We start from the raw sequence: 18,029 nt of genomic DNA, 5'->3' as shown, positions 1-18,029 counted from the left end.
GTCCTCACCAGAGGAGTGTAATTTCTAGCTCTTTAGACTGATTGTGGAGTTATACTTTAGTTTACCTTTAGAGTAAGTGGTGCAGTTAAGATCTTTTATCAGTTCTACAGAGTTTGATTGGTACAGTCCATGTATAGACGCCTTCTCCTCCTTCCCTTGGCCTGTACTAGAGGATGTGTGTGTGTTGGCTGTTGTCCAGCAGAAGGAAAATCTATATGGGAGGCTCACACACACACACACACACACACACACACACACACACACACACACACCCAAGGAAAAGCAGCAGATAAAAATTCAATTTTAAATGTTGTGAAATTCAAATCTTTCCGTGTGGAATGAGGAATAAAAAAAAAGGCCATCAACTGCAGAGCGGGTAAATATAGATAGACTTTAATATTCTGAAGTTCTTATCCAGTTGGAAATACTAATTTCAGACTGGAAGGCACAGTAAGACCAGACTACTGAGTAGCCTCAAAAATGGAAAATAAAACACCAGGCAATGGGGGTAATCCACTTCAAAAATGACCTTATCACATAAAAACATCTTAAATCAAGTCTACATTTCAACATTTCCATGGAGAGATGGTTGTTAGAACACATTTATAGACATCTGTAATTAAATCGTTTTAACTAACGAGAGAATGTCTTATTCCATTAGCAATCGTTTTATTATTTCTGGTCAAAAAGTCAAATTATGAGCAAAAGGAATGTTTTCTTTCAGGTAAAAGGTGTTAAAATCATGAAAAACTACAGATACAATGTTTTCTTTTACTTGGAGATAATAGAAAGACCAGATTTAAGATGATTTTAAATGCTAAGGTATCATTTTCATCAGGGTACAGACACAGAACTAAACGCAACATGACGAAGAAACAGAGGATTCATAAAAATGGCGCACAACATATAAAACAGACAGAAACAGGCCGTTCATACCCAGGTAGTGAGCCCAATATTCCTGCCCACAGCAATGAAGTTTGTTTCTATGACAACGTGTAAAATTAAAACTTCAAAGTATTTCACTACGCGTGTTAAAGAGACGGTTCTGACAACCTCTGACATGTAGTGCAATTCAGTTTCTGTAAACGTGAGGCTCGTCTTGGTAGTGCAAGTGTAAAAACCCAAACTGAAAGAGGAGAGCCAACGAATAAACATAACTAGATTCAACTGCGCTGGTCCAAAGCAAGAATGCAAATCACTTTGAATGGGAAAAGCAGTTGGAAAAGAAGGTTGTGCTTAATTTTGACCAAGACTGGCTAAAATATGCCAAAAAGGAAAAGAAAACCGTGTCAAATGATGATAGTTCACTGCAAAGAAAACATCTCAGCAAGTGAAAACATCTTAATCTGATCTTTACTAATTGCTAATTTAATAGTTTCGTTGTCAGGGGAAAACGAGAACGGAGAAGAAAGTGAACAGAGGGAAAACGCTAAAAGCTCGCACCTCACTGCTGTGCACTCAGAGTCAGGGTGAACAGCGAGTGGCTCATTATCATTTAAAGGAACAGGGGTTGTGAACAGGGCTGTTTAAACAAGGGAGGACGCTTCTGTGGGGGTTGATCCTTGTGGTATTTTGACAAAAGCAGGTATCTCATTAAGACCCAGAACTGTGTTAATCTGTGGAAATGGGGGTTTTATGACTCCTTTAACTTTAACTCCACGCTAAAAAGTTATAGTTACAATCAGGACAGTACACGACCAATGGGAATGGAGCTCAGTGATATATGTCAGTTTTAAAGGGACTGTAACCACAATAGTCAAATAAGGGATAATGTGGTTTGGAAAATGGGTGTAAAACATGTAAACTATGCATAGAAATAGGCTGAATATATTTTAAATTAATGAAATAATGAGAATTCATTCCTGTATTGATTAGTTTTAAGTTGATTTCACTTGTCCAACATATCTCATGCAGTGTATTCTTTGGTATCTGGTCTTGCATACTTTTGCAAAAGTCGCCTCTCTGATTTTCCCCTATGCACACATTCCAAACACTTCTGATCGTATCTGGAGTTAACTTCACTGAGAACCTTTCTTGTTACGGTGTTAGGGCATGAACAGAGTCCTGTTCATTTGAACAAATGTTCCTCGATACTCACATAAACTAGGGCTTCTTTAGCTAACAAACAAGGGATAATGAGTCTCAATATAACAACAAATCAAGAAGAACAAAATTAAAAACTTTCCACATGTCCCTTGAACACAGCTAGCTGCTTTTTGGAGTCGCCTGGCCACACAAGGCTCTTTAAATTAAATATAAACCTCATTAGAGGATGCTGATCAGAGCCCGGACGAGCCGACTGAAGCCCAGCCGCGTTCCCAGCTCTTACGACTAACAAGGCCGGGGCATTAGCAACGGCTCAGCAGCATCACAGACACGTGTACACACATGGACGTCCTCATACACACAACTTCCCTGCAGCCCTCTTGTCCAAGCCCATGTGCAAAATCTCTAATTAGGCTCAGACAAGGCCCTCTTTCTGAGCTAGCCACGTGTTCTGTAGCTGATATATCTGCTTTTGGGGTGTTGAAAGAAACAGAACAACAACAAAAATGAAAGGATACCTCCACAAACAGAATGTTCCAGTGCCTGCTGCCAATGTTACGAAAACCCACTTAGTATCTGAGAAGGAGAGGAAGTCCAGCACCCCCCTCTTTTAGCAACAGTTTGCCATTTGAGCTGCAAAACAATGAAGTCCTGGCAAAAAAACAGCCTAAATCTGGTTGATAGATCTACTATTGATCATTGAGATTGTTGCAAGGTTGTTAAAAGATTTAGGTTTCTTTTTTATTCTAGACCTCAAATAAAATGAGTGTTCGTAATAAAAATAAAAATTATTTAACTTTTCTAAAGTTGTGGGAAGATCATTTTGATGCATTTGTAGAGTAACGCATCCCGTTTAGCAAAATATATTTATTCTGTATATGCTCCAAGGGGTGGGTCACCCACTTTGGGGCAGCCATGTTTGAAACGATCAGAATTTCTTGATCTCAATAGGACTCTTACAGCAATCTCTAAATGAGAAACAGCAGATAAATCTCGAGTAGAATTAGGATGTGTTCACCTGCCAAGACTTTTGAGCATGAGGTATTCCCACAGCTTTCATCTGAAATGAAGGGGAAGTCCAGCACCCCCCTCTTGGGCATGTACTACCTCTCAGCGCTAGCTTGCTCTGTTAGCTGTGTGAGGTATTCCCGCAGTTCTTTAGCTGCCTGGAAGCGTCCTAAATGCTTCTGGGGTCTGGTGCACTCGTCCAGCAATGAGATCAGGCGTCCGTCCTTGGCCATGTGGGCCGGAGGGTCGTGCAGGAGTCCTCCAGTGGTCCCACGCCATGTGGCGAAGCGGGAGAGCAGGTTCTGGCAAATGGCGTAGTAGTTATGGTCAACAGTGACCCGGGAGCACAGTATGTCCTTGGAGAAAGAGAGACAGGCCTCTTTATCGCAGTCTTCTGACCGGCTCTCGTACCACACGTCATAGTTCTCTGGCTTATCTGAGAGAGAGAGAGAGAGAGAGAGAGAGAGAGAGAGAGAGAATGTTAATGGCTTATACTACAAACAAAGCTCAATAAATCTTTGGTGTTGGCTGCATTCATTTTTCACCTTAATTGAACAGACTGCTAGTTTTGATCGTCTTGTTCTTCAGGGAAACAAACAGTGTAAAACAATGCGTAGGGCCCTCTTTGACCTCTGTTTCTTTAATTTAACACTGCAGCTGCAGGGCTAATGTAGCTAACAAGTGATGCAGGGGCTCTGGGGTGGCCCTATCTACAGGACCTGAGGCCAAGAGTCTAAAGAGCATACACCTTTCTCTTAATGGATGGGAATGGGAACTGGATGGTACCACTCCCTCCCCTTTTCACTAAACACAGGCACATTTCAGGACCTGGACAGCCAGCACAATGTTACATGAGCAATATTTACATTAGTACATTCCTTATAAAGAAATTCATAACCCATAATCCTTAAAACAACTTGCACCAATCAGAGACTGCGATGTTACCAATGAGATTTAAACTGGGTGGTCTGGCAACATGCATTGAAACCAATTGTGTACTACACACTAATACTACAGAGTATATACTATGTACTCAGCCTAATAGTATGAGTTTAGCAGTCTAGTATACTAAACCGTTTCTTACCAACAAGACATGACAAACTGTTGCTATGACAACACATCCCATATCAAGCTGCGGCTGCAATACTGTCGACCAACTTTTTTTTCTTTTCTGTAATGCACAGTGTAGGTCATAAAATATAAATTTCTACACTTATTGTATTGAATTCCACACCATAAAATTATTTATATTTAATATAAGCTTTCCTCTGTGTAACATTTAGTGCAGTGTCTGTGTAGTGCACTATGTAGGGAGTAGGGCATTGTTTGAGACAGACATGACAAGTTCCTCCCTTTTCGTTTCTCATTGAATTGTTGGACAATAATGCCCATCTTTATCGTACTCAAATGGTTCTACGTGCGCACTGTGTATAAACAACCTGGACACTTGTAACTCTAATATACATAACACACACTTAAACGCTGATTAGAATTAGAATTAAATGTGAAATTGAGATTAAAAAAAAAAACAAAAAAAAACAAAAAAAAAAAACAACAACAACACACGGTTTGGTTGAATGCTTAAAACTAAGATTTTTTTTATAGAGCCGTAATCTTGGCTGTTCCTTTTTGGAGGACCCGCTCCTTTGAGCATAAACGGGTTTATTGAGGGACTACAAAGCTGATCTTATTCTTCTAATACTAGTTGTGCTTTATAGACAAAACATACAAATAATAGATGATCACTTTAATAACTGTTGTTTGCTACTTTTTTGGTGGCACAAATGACTCGTTGCTCGAGTCATGAATGGCTCTGAGAATCCTCAGAGTTTTCAGTGACCAGAGCAGGACGGCAGTAAGTCAAAAAAAGTGCAGCGACAATTCATCAGCAGAACTATATTCAGTCATACAGCGGCAGTAAGAAGGGCAGATCCGCTTTCTCGGTCATTTGACACAACTCGATCCTGCGCCAATAACTAATTAGAGAAAATGAAGTCACTGCGCTGCCAATCACCCTCCGGGGAGCCAATTACACGCAGAACTGGAGGAGGCCGTGTCGCCCAGCCATTCAGAATGACAAGAACACAGACACACACACAGACTTCACCGCTGGACTGCTCCATACGGCCATTTGCAGAAATCAACAATAGTTTTGATGGAGGAAAGGAAACTTCTTGGAGGTCAATGTGTTCAGAGCTGGTGAAGGTCAAGTAGAAACTTTTTAATGCGGCTCGGAAACGATCACAGCTGAGCTCGTAAACTCAACTTTAATCAAACAGACTGCACTGGACGCCCAGTGTCTCCATGACTCCGAGTCGTTATGGCCAGTAAAAGGGTGGGTGAGATGGCAAAAATACAGCTGCATGATGTTTAATCAGATATTTTATTTTAATGAGGTTTGAAACAAGAACGCACAAGTAATGCTGCATTTAAAGAGAATTCAGGCTTAAAACTATTCAGTATGAGCTTAGTATGTTATTACTGATGTAATATTCTGTATCCCTCAGCCACGTCAATTTGAAATAATTGACAATTTCAGAGAGAAGTTAATTCTCTCCTACAACACTCACCTTGCATTCTGGAATCACTGGAATCCCTGTAGTGTCTACAAATCCTGACCTGGGTTATCTAAAGGCCTGTCCACACAAATGCAGATGTTTTTTATCCATGTGTTGACCTCTCCTCGACTTGAACATGGTATTACAGATGGCCAAATGCAGATGACTTCAGAAGTGAGATTTTTGAAACCTGTTGTCAGTGTGTTTGTCTGGACGACAAAAACCTTCATTCATTCATTGTCTGTAACTGCTTATGCACTTCAGGGTTGCGGTGGGTCCGGAGCCTACCCAGAATCACTGGGCGCAAGGCAGGAACACACCCTAGAGGGGGAGCCAGTCCTTCACAGGGCAACACACACTCACCTATGGACAACTTTTGAGTCTCCAATCCACCTACCAACGTGGGAGGAAACCCACATGGACACAGGGAGAACACACCACACTCCTCACAGTCACCCGGAGCGGGGCTTGAACCCACAACCTCCAGGCCGAGCTGGAGCTATTAGACCTGTTTTGACATGACATTGTGCTTTTTTTCATTCATTGATATATTTATATATTTAACACAGTTCTAAAATGAAATCTTACAAGAGAATATAATGTGCCTTTAGAGAATACAACTGGACTTTAACTCCAGCGTGGACCTTTAAAGATATTGTGTACTAACACTATGTGCACCTTTAGTGACCAGTAATGTACCTCCACTGTACCTTGTTTCTGAGAATGTACATCCTGGCCACTAGATGTCAGTATACCGTCTGTTTCAATACAGAAAAAAAACAACCATTGGTGAAAATGACTAGCTGCTCCTTTAACAGTAAACAGGACCTAAATGTGGCTGCACATGGGCATCGTGAACTGAGGCGTTGAAGTGAGGGTGCCAGTGAACACGAGCTCCTGTTCAAGTGCGAACTGACTTCAAAATCTAGGCTTTGTCAAATTCAAACTTATGTGGCTTTAGTGCCATGTTATAACTGGTGAAATGGTGAATGCTGAGGAACTGAAGAGTGTCAGCGCTGGTGTGCGTACCTCTGCTTAAAACAACATTTCAATGGTGTCCTTCTACAGTGCAGGATTGTGATGTGATATCTCATCAGCCTTTACTTGATCACAGTACAACTGCCACTAAAACTAGCATCCTGTCAGAGAAAAGTGGCAGGAATGTGGGGTAGTTATGAACACATTCATGTTTTAATGATGAAGCTTCTTATCAAACTGCTGCCAACACATCAGTGGAGCTCAATATGCTTGCAGGAGAACTCTAACTGCCAAAAGCTGTTAGGTTGACAGACGCTCGTGTTGGCTAGCCTCAAGCTGAGTGACTGAAGAGAGGAGGGACATTTGAGGGAGTCGTAACGGCTATTTCATCACTCTGTAAGCAACTTTATGCGCATACCTTTTTAAAACTTGATCTTCAGAACTGACCTCAATTAAATGAAATCTTCTCAAGGTTTTATCACCACTAAGCAATACAACGTTCATGAGACTCTTCTCCAGTCAAGCAGTTACTGCACAAGACTCTTACTCTCTCTCTCTCTAAAACACACACACTCCATCTGCCAGCCCAGTTGGGATTCTCAGAGGGGCACACACTCGCTCGCTCCATTACTCTGTGGCACCTGCCAACACACCAGCCTCCACATTCTGGACAGCAGTTCTGGACGACACAGCACTTCACCAATAGGCCAGCTCCTGTTTACCGTCATAAACAACGCTGTGCAAAAGCTTCTGACGGCCAAGGAATTCATTTTAAACTATTTTATCTCAGCGGTAAGCAGGTTTTTGGCCGGCAAAAATACTATAAATAAACATAAATACAGTATGATGGAACAAAAATACACTTTAAAAGTTATGAATGTTAGTTAGAACACCACCGTTTGGTTTGTTTCCTGATTTTCACTGATGGTGGAGTCCTTCAACAGTACTCCGTTTAATTTAATGGAGACATGTTATACCCCCCACTTGCACTAATGATCACAGTTCTGGGTTTTAATCTACCATCTGTGACCTGCTTGGGTCAAAACGCCACAAGGATCAATGACCACAGCAGGGTTCTCCCCCTGTCTAAACGTCCGGTTTCAGCGCCTGTTCCTCTAAATGATAATGAGCCGCTTGTTGTTCCCCCTGACCCTGAGTGCACAGCAGTGAGGAGCGAGGAGCAGAAGATCTGTTTTTTTTGCCGTTTTCGCTCGGTTCTCTTTCTTCTCTATTCTCCTTTTCTCAGTTTTTACACAATTCTCTTATTTCTCTGCACGCGTTTTGTCTGTTTTGCTGAGTTTAACCTTGTCTTTGCGCTCTCACATAAAGGCGGATCCAGTGCTGTGATTCAACTGACTCTGAGGAGGGGGCGGGGCAATTCTGAAGTCTCTGCACTTGACGTCAGTTAGCGGAGCAGAATCAGAATGTTTTCTTTTTTTTCTTACGTTTTCAAAGTGTGTGTGTTGGTGGGCTCCAGGTACAAACAATAATGTGCACATGCAATGAACAATGGCATTTTTCCATAATAACAATAACCACTTGATATATTGGGAATTTATTGATTTTGCACCAATCCTGATAAATCTGAGACTCAATATCAGTGCTTAGTAAGAAACAAGAGCAGCAGGTACCGGTCATTCCAGAACAAAGCAGGGTGCCTCATTTGCAGATAAATGCAGCTCCAGTCAGGAGATTTACTAAAGAAAATTGTTCTCAGAATAGCACGGGTGGGACTTTAATTGAGAGTTTGAGACAGTGAGAGGTCCGCAAGAATTTTCACCCACTTCGCCAGCCTGCAATTTCAGAACTGAGAGCATCTGCAGAACATTCAAAATGATCTGTGACAAGACTACAGGCCAATGTAAAGGAAAGATAAAAATGCACCTGCTGCGCTTCAGGGGAGAAAAGAAAAAAAACAAAAACAAAAAAGAAAAACCCAGAAATGGGTCAGTACATTCAAAACAAGGTCTGTGCTGAGCATTTTGAGGAAAGTCAAATCTCCAAAAGCATACTAGAACATCAGCCCATCAGCAGTCGTGTAAATGGCGGCTCTAAGACCCCATTTACACCCGGTGGTTTCATCCTGGTAAGATTTTAACCACATGCATTTACACTTGGTTGTTAAAAGCGTCTCTAGTATGTCACTTTAAAAGTAGACACATTATGAGTCGCTTGTTCAGTGCATCTGGATCATGTGTGGATCTGGAGTCCACCAACCCGCACACTGTGAGTCAAGACCACTCATTTAACTTATTGTGGGCTGCTTAAGCCAGAAATATGAAATATAATGAGCTGTTCTGTTTTTGTGCTGCATTTTACATATAGAACAAACACCTTAGAATTGCCCCGCCCCCTCGACTGAGTCCCTCTAATCACAGCGCTGGATCCGTGGTTATGTGAGAGCACAAAGACAGGGCTAAACGCAGCAAAACGTATAAATGAGTGCAGAGAAATAAAAATGAGAACAAAGAAGAGAACTGAGCGAAAACAGCTAAAACCCAGAGCTTCTGCTCCTCACAGCTATAGTATCCTACCCTCCTCCAAAACTTACGTAATGCAGTTTCTGCAGTGCTGAGCACAGAGTAGCAACAACAGTGACTCTATTCTCCCTATTACAGCTCAGTGGAGCATCACAATTATTTCGTTTTCTAAGGTTAAAAAAATTTCTACCTAGTGTTTTTTAATGTGGATAATCTGTGTATAAATTTAATCCTGATATTATCATATCATTACACATGAAGCAACCAGGTGTAAACAAGAGTCTAAACCGTCACAGTGGCCGTAAACCATACAATGTTACAGCAATTAATGCAAGCATCATTATTCATGTAATTAAACAGCCATTAAATTGACACCTAGTGGCTGGGACTTCAGTGATACTGTTCAGTGATATCTATTTTAAACATGCCTGCCTCCAGGTGAGGGACCCACTCTATAGAGCATAAACTTGTTTCTTCAAGGACTAAAAAAAAAAAAAAAAAAAACAATAAGCAATAAGCTACACGTTACCGAGAAACTAAAACATAACCAATCCATTTCAATTTAAACCAATCAATTTTTGCCACCCTTTGGTGTTAAATTTACTTATGCCTCCATTAAATGTTTTTAAACATAAACAACTGATACACAAGTTTTACAAAAATCAAATCATAATTACGCTCCACTTACTCTGCTTTATGAGTCTCTTGTCGGCGACTATGACGTTCTCAGCATCCACCACGATGACCTTCCCATCCCGCGGCCCCACGGCGAAGTTGTCAAAGCTGACATCCAACAGGTAGAGGGCAAACTCAAAGTCATTGTTGGTGAGCTGCTCTGCGATGTCCATCAGCTGCTTGGCCAGGTCCACCCTCTTCTCCCACGGAGCGTTGTAGAAGCTCCACAGCTCCTCGCCCACGTAGTTGACGGTCACCATTCGGCCACACGCCCCCAGGTACTTCGCAAACGGCCAGCCCTCGTCTGAGGGGAATGTCTGTTCAGAGAAAGAGAGAAACAAGGAGGGGTTTTAAAGGTCTTTGTCCGATCAAGATATAACGTCTTTGAACAGTGAGAGCAATTTTCCTGGACGTAATAATAGAAACGCAAAGGAACATCTTGTATTTCTGTAGTTATTTCTACTTTGGAAGCTGTTTAGACTATATTTGGTTCCTCTTCGCTTCCACAGCTTCAGCCACTGCATGGATTTGTTTATGCACATCATCATCAGGTTTAATTTAATTAGGTACTGGAATCAACCTGTAAATATCCATCAGCTTTTCCCCCCTCTTCACTCATTTTTTCTAATTTATTTTTAGCTTTTTAATGTGATTAAAAGCAAGTAAACTTTCATTTTTAAACACATCTAGAACAGTAAAGTGAGAAAGTGAAAAACAAACCCTGGAATATTACATATGCTTGCATTTAGCTCAAATCGAGTGGTATCTGCTCTGTCAGAGGGATTATCAGAGGATGATGCTTCATCTATCATTTTGCAGCTTTTATAATGGATTTTAGGACGAGTATAAAGCACACCGAAGCCCTGGTCATTCCATACGGTACAGTTCAGCACTGACTACATCATCAGTTACAAAATGGTTAATGACAGTGGATCTCCACTCCAGAGAGCATAAAGGGGACATGCTATAAAATAAAATAAAGAATCTCTATCTCCAGTGCACATGCACATTTATGTATGTATGTATGTATGTATCTAGAGCCCACCAACCCACACACTGTGAAACAAGACCACCCAGCCAGTTTTCTGTGGGCTGGTTAAGTCAGAAAACATGGGATACAGAAGAGGCTTGCTACTTTCTGGTGGTGTACAAGGCTCCTTTAAGCTCAGAAGAAGAAGAGGGGGAAAAAAAAAAAAAAAAACAATGGCGGGGAAGTTTACTGCTTCGGTGACTAAAGCAGCCGTAAACGTGTACTTAAGTGCTCGGGATATCACATTTCCGCCATTTCGAGACAGGCTATTAAAAATGGATGCACGGTTATTAAATTTTAATCTGGGGTGACTCAAAACGCAAACACACAAAAGCGCGAGGCGGGGCCCTAGCTGATCAGCCCCAGGATCTGTGGAGCACGCCTAGTTCCTCTGATCAAAACAGATGATGGGAGGAGTTATGCCGTGAGAAGCTTTGACTTCAAATACATACAAGAAAACTTGGACAGCTTCCCAGCCTGGGATACACTGTCCTTCATCTCCACAAACATACAGTTAAATGACCTGGGTCAAGAAACTGTGCCGTTTGCATCACGCGCTCTTTCAATGAGGAAGTTTACTTTCCAACAAGTTTTTTTTAGTGTTGCCTCTCACATACACACACTTTGACCAGTGAAAACAGTTCTAGTTCTTAATGAAAATTCTGTGACTTGCTTTGGTCAAAATACCACAAGGAACAAACATGACAGCAGCGTTCTCCTCCCTGTTCAGAACACCCGCTTTCAGCACCTGTTCCTTTAAATGATAATGAGCCGTTCACTGTTCACCCCGACCCCGAGCGCACAGCAGTGAGGAGCGAGGAGCAGAAGCTCTGGTTTTTAGCTGGTTCTCTTTCTTCTCGGTTCTTGTTTTCTCCATTTTACTCAGTACTCGTTGTGCCTGTTTTGCTACGTTTAATCTCGTCTTTGTGCGTTCACATAAAGGTGGGTCCAGCTCTGTGATTGAAGGGACTCAGACAAGGGATCTATGTAAGACTGAGCACAAAAAATAAATAAATAAATAAATCAGAACGGCTCGTTTTATCCCATGTTTTCTGACTTATGTCACAAAAAAACTGACTGGGTCCTCTTGTTTCACAGTGTGTGCATTGGTGGGCTCCAGAGTCCCAAATTAATGTGCACATGCACTGGGCAAATTGTGTTTTAGTTATTATGTCGCCTGTACAACTAAGCACACATTTATTACTCAAAGCCTGTGACTGTGGAGATAGGTCAGAGGGCTTTGTATATTTTAAGTGTTTATTATTTGTAACTGTTTATTATTATTTTGCAACTGTATTTCATATTTGCTGTTGTACACTACATAAAATCCAGCCAAGTATTCTTAGAAAGCAACTTAAATGTTCTCTAAAGAACCATTCCATTTTTGGTTCTTTAAAAAAAAAAATCAAGACACTAAATGAGATGTGAGACATTTCTTAAGCTTAAAGCAACTTTTACAACACACATCTCTACAGCAATTACAGGCAGCACTGAGGAGCCAAGCCAAGAACTAAGTGCCAGTTACAAACCTGTTGTTTTATAAAGAAAAGCGGTTTTAATTTGACCTAATTTGCACAAGAGCAAGTGCCCGGGGATCCTGGATCAGTTTCAAAATCAGCCTCTTTTAATATGCACGTTTCTTCCCGGCCAACGCAAAGTAAACACTGAGGTCTGGACAGAGCAGGCTCTGACTCCAAATACTTATTTGATATTCGGTCTTATTTTCCTCCTTCAAAAACAAAGGAGGACAGGACCACCAGAGTGTGAAACGTCAGAGAGCTTGAAAGACGTCCTGTGAATGTCAAAGGCACATTACGCTTGTAAAACCCCATCGCTTTAAAGAGCTGTGAGGAGCTTGTTCCAGTTCAGAGCGGCGCTCTACTCAATAACATCAGCAGTACTCTGAAAAGAGAAAGGAGAGGAAGGGGGGTGTGAAATGGCATTTGAGGTCCACCCCCATTATTCATCTCAGCTTGATGCTGAACTGTTCCCCTTTTTAGAAAAGTCAGCTTCTTTGCAGCAAATTGAGAGAAGAACGTGGAGAAAAACTGGAACACAGCTTTGTGCTTTTGAATTCAGCAGAATTGTACAGCTGAGATGGAAAGGGGTCATTCAGATCGGTTACAAATTAACACTCTGTGTCCTAGTTTGAGGTTCATTGATTATTTTAATGATAACGCAGTTCAGAAACAAGATTCAGACAATTCCTGAAAATGTAGAGCCCACCATTTCCATTGTGTCCCACTGCAAGATAAAACGGCTCTCACATTCAAAGTTATGAGGCAATGAATAAGGTTTAAAGCAACATTAAGTAGTATTTTCACCTTAAAATTACAGCTTCAAAATCTATAGACACAAATCTGTCGCATCAGACTTTGAAATATTACCACCTTTGAATTTGTAGCACTGAATTTTTTGAAAGTCTTCAGATTTACACCTCTGAATATTTTGCATCTGAATATAATTGCTCTTGAATAGAACCCGTGAATTTTCAAGAACAAGTTTTCACTGTTCTTATTCAAGGTTAATAAATAATGAAAAAACAAATTCAAGCTCAAAAAAATTTTAGCAATATTTTTCGAAGTTGCTCAAATTAGATAGGCCAAATTCAGATATGTTACAAAAAAAATCAGATACACATCCGGGATACCAAGGATGAGCAATCGATTCATTTGGATTTTCTCTTTCACCTTAAATGCTGCACTAGTTGCATTCTGTCGCCGCTAGATGGCGAAATACGTACACAACTTCCATACCGACGAAAAAATTTAGCTTTAAAATTTACACGTTTAGATTCTTTCCGCGGATATTATCTCCAAAATCTGAAAGGCTCACTACAGACACAATATAACAGACTATTGATATCCTGAAGATGAAGAAATTTTACTTTCAGCTTTAAAAGGACACATATGAACCCAGGCTAAAAGGCAGTTTCTGCTCCTCCCTGCAGCGCACTCAGGGTCGAGGTTAACAGCGAGCGGCTCATTATCATTTAAAAGAACAGGCCCTGAACAGGGCTGTTTAGACATGGGGAATGCGTGGTTGTGGAGTTTGATCTTAGTGGTATTTTGACCAAAGCAGCTCACAGACATTTCAAGACCCAAGAACTGTGCTCACTTGTGGAAAAAGGGGAGACTATGTCCTTATTGAACAGAAATGGTGTCTGTAACTATAGTAAACTATTGCTGGATGATTTGCAGGAGACATCCCATTGGAATATATTTCTGACACATCAATAAATAATAACTGATTGAATTGGTTGTTAATTCTTTTCATTCATTCATAAAAAGTAGTGACATCTGACACAAAAAAGAAATTATGTAAGAATATCCTCTTAAATCAACCATACGGATAAAAACTGAAAATCCAGCTCAGCTCTCACTTCACATCTGAACAAACCCACAGCTGTGTCCAGGGGAACAGCTCAGCACCATCTAGAAGTGGAGAAGCCTTACTGAGAAATGAAAACAGACACAAAAGAAAAAAAAAACTGGAGCTGGAAACTGAAGGTGTGGAGTAAGCAAGTCTGTAACCTGAGATCACAAGCTCCAAAATATCCCAGTGAGGTTCTTTGAAAAACTGAAAGCAAGAGCGCTGGAAAGAATGGAAGCTGTAATCATTTCTAGCCACGTTGGAAATTCTAACCTTCTGTGAAGGCTTGTGTGTGTGTGTTTGCCAAGTGGCCGAGCGTGGGCGTGTTTTCAGGTGAAAGGTTGGAGAGAACAAAAAAAGTGCTGCACTGCCTTTGAGAAGATCAGCACTGGTCGGCCCAGTTTGCTAATGTTTCAGCATCACCATGAAGGCGCTCATCATCATGGACTCCTTACTGAAGAGAAGAAGCCTGCTCTTAAACAGATTCAAGAATTACCAGCTTAAATAGACCACATTTACAAAACTGAACTTTAGAACTTTTTTTTGGCCGTATCTGTGGAGTAGGGTTGGGCGATATGGCCCTAAAATAATATCACGATATCGATTTATTATTATTTTTATTTATTTATTTATTTTAATTATGACGATATTATTGTGAACAATACGATTTAAGGCTGACAATGTGTCTTGACACTGCAAAATGTCTCCTGATTTCAGAGTGACTGAAAACAAACTTCCCACATGATCCTGTAGTGTGTGGAGTCCATGATCCAGTCTTTACTCCTCTCGCCGATCGTCTCCCAGTACAGTTGGGGCCGCTCTGGTTGAGAATTGTAAATATGAAACTCAAAGGCCAGGAAAAACCATAAACTGAGAGCTGAGGGTTTTGACTAAAACTTTAAAAAGTACTGATACAGAAACTTAAGTAATTGCACCAAGTTTTAGTTTTATTTGGAACAGCACAAAATTAGCAGCGCTATGTATTTAAATTAATTTTAAGCAAAAATAAATGAACAATAAACTCTGTCATCTTTTGTGTTCCCCTTCTGTAAAGCTGTTGAAGTCATGTTAGATTAAGATAATCATGTGTATTAAGTTTTGTTTAACAGTTAAACCATTTAAGGTGGACTTTAAATGTTAATGTTGATAGTGAAATACTACAGGGCTCTGTTGAAGGTAGACTGAAATTCTTTGCAATTTAAGGTGGAGGGAAAAGGGCACTCAAATATATTTATATTGCCATTTAAGGTGGAATGGGGAGATGTACCATATTGCCATTTCTATAGCCACAAATGTGTTTACAGGAGAATCAGCATCAGTTACAGCCCATTAGCAACTCCTCAGTCTTCAGGAGCTCCTTGGGCACTGAAATCAGGATGGGGAGGTGAGAGTGGGCACCACACCGTGGTTCTGTCACAGCACTATGTATTCACTCACACAAAACAAACCCAATTCACCAAAAATTACAACAACAACAACAACATCTCATTTATAGTTTGTCATATTTCCACGACAAGCTTCAAAGTATTGACCATTCTTGAGAAAAGAAGGTTGGTAAAATGCTGTAAAACTAATGGAAATGGCCCAGTTCCAGCGCTGCCATGTGGAGTATCTGTGTGCAGGAGGTACATCAGTCGAAGCTTACTGATAAAACAGCATCTGTATCTCTCTAACATCAAAGTTCGCCAATCAATCATGAATTTATAATCTAATCCTGGCAGCCGGCACTGAAAAAAACCATCACAATGCCACCGCTCGCTTCGTTACGCTCTAGGACGCGGCTTGTGGAGCCCAGATGCTGCTTCTGAACAGTGAGTGGAAGAGCAGCCATGCCTGGCCCAGCCTTGTTAGCACATACAGTAATAAAGAACTAGAGAAACAATGAAACCAGGGTGGACTCCTGTTGCTTTAGGAAGGTGTTCCGGGGCTTCAGAACCTCAGTGTCAGGTGAAAGAAGCTGTGTGCTACATTAGAGGCATCATGGATGTGACCCCAGGACACTTACTGTGCTATTCTCAGCCTCGACGAGCAGATGGGCTGCACTCTCAATAGGGCAATGCAGGCACAAGTAACGCAGGCACAATGTCAAACCCAGAGGCCTTTTTTCCAGGGGATGTAAACGCTAGGACTGTGTTGTAATGCGGGGCAAAGGCGAACAACCCTGACCTTCTTCTGAGAGAGCTCTGAATGTTGCCAATCAGCCAAGACATGCTCAGTATCTAAAGCCAGACCTGAACCAAAGCTGTGAGGCTGATGCTGGGTATAACAGAAGCTTATACCTAAAGCTTTTCATATGGAATGCGACACTCTGAAGTAGCTACACATGGGTTTTAGGTCACAATGCTTAATACCTTGCGCTGGTTGGGGGCTTAAAAGCAATGTTCAGGATTTTAATTCAAATCCACTTTGTTTTTAAGTCAGAGAATGTTTCCTCACCATCTGCCCACTCTCTGATCAGCTTGTGTGTGGGGGGAAAAAGCTCCAGTGCTTGTACACAGCAGTAGCTCTGTAAATGGGAAAGACAGCAAGTGCCCCCATCCAAAATGGCTCAGGTTTTCTCTCAGCGCCACAGGAAACAACATCAAGAGGCGTTTGGATGACGGAGAGACCTCAAAGTTTAAAATCATGAAAAGGCATGAGGATGTTGCTGTATTCCAGCTGCAAAGCTGGTTAATATTGACTTATTTTTGCTGTTTTAAAGGTGGAACCGCCAACTCGGCTTCTTACTCAAACACACTGTTCCAGCTTAAAAGCTGGAGCTCAATGAATGAACACAAACAGCAGGTGGAGTTTGTTTGTTCTGATGAACATCATTTCTCTTTAATCTCACACCCCTTTTTTGAAGAGATCACACAGATGCCAAATTTTAATTTAACGATTTTCAAATGCATTCTTCTATGCCACTAATTCTTTAAGCTATTTTAGCCTTTTACTTTAGAGCATTTTCACCTTAAAATTACAGCATCACTCATTTGTGATGCTTCACTGAGCTGTATTAGGGAGAATAGGGCATCTGTCGTTGCTATTCCAGGCTCAGCACTGCAGAAACTGCACTGTGTAACTTCTGGAGGCGGGCAGGAAACCACTCCCACCCACCCACTTCACCCTCCACCTTGATTTCAGAACAGTGCTGTACAAATAAGTCTGCAAATGTAGGGGGAGCCCAGGCAAAAAAATCCCAAATCTTACTTAGTGTTCCTTTAACACCAGTGAACTCAGCTAAAAAGATACACCCAGCAATAAGTATGTATGTGTATATTTATGTACGTGTGTTAATACTTACAGTGCCCTCTGCATTAAGCAATCTTCTTCTACAGCTCTTTCTCTAGCTCCTGAATCTATATCCCACCCTGAGTGAAAGTGCCTGGCCCCTCTGCTCCGAGCTACTTTGCTATTACAGGACAGCAAACTGTTTTTGCTAGCGCTCAGCTAAAAATACCCGAACCACAATCGCTGGAAACGAGCAGCGCGGGACCCATGCTGCGGGGAGAGTGGGAGGATGCCTCGCTGCGGCACGTCAACGTCAAAACTTGACAGCGCGAGTGCCGTAATTCAGAGGTGGAGACAACCTGACAGGCTGTTTGACTTCTTCATCTGGTTCCCGTCAGAATACGGAGGGTAGAATTTGCCTGAAAATGCCCCTTTAACAAAAACTGGTGGAGGGCCTGAGGTTTCAGAAGCAACTACTGACTCATGACAAACTGGAACGTCTTGCTTTTCTTAGCTTCAGGGTGAATGTTGAATGATTTACAGCAAGCTGAGAGACACACGCCTGTTCGCATCAGAAACATGTTTTCATGTCCTCACAGGATAAGCGAGGAAGGAGAGAAGGAAGGAGGAGGAAAGAAGGCAGCGCCACTCCTGAAGATCACATATTAGCTC

The 18,029-nt window shown here is 41.4% G+C and overlaps 1 protein-coding gene across 1 annotated transcript in view; it reads right to left on the bottom strand.

Moving 5' to 3' along the window:
- Positions 1 to 382: 382 nt before the first annotated feature.
- The window catches only part of dipk2aa (divergent protein kinase domain 2Aa), a 31,084-nt gene continuing 13,437 nt past the window's right edge, over positions 383 to 18,029 (bottom strand). Inside the window, exons 3-4 of the mRNA XM_066681870.1 lie at positions 9,759 to 10,062; positions 383 to 3,490 (exon numbers count right to left, since the gene is read on the bottom strand). Coding sequence (XP_066537967.1) covers positions 3,150 to 3,490; positions 9,759 to 10,062 — 645 coding nt within the window. The 3' untranslated portion in view covers positions 383 to 3,149. The remainder of the gene's footprint in view (positions 3,491 to 9,758; positions 10,063 to 18,029) is intronic.

This window comes from Hoplias malabaricus, chromosome 9 (assembly GCF_029633855.1).
Source record: "Hoplias malabaricus isolate fHopMal1 chromosome 9, fHopMal1.hap1, whole genome shotgun sequence".
In the NCBI taxonomy this organism is placed as follows: domain Eukaryota; kingdom Metazoa; phylum Chordata; class Actinopteri; order Characiformes; family Erythrinidae; genus Hoplias; species Hoplias malabaricus.
This window is presented reverse-complemented; position numbering and strand designations above follow the sequence as displayed.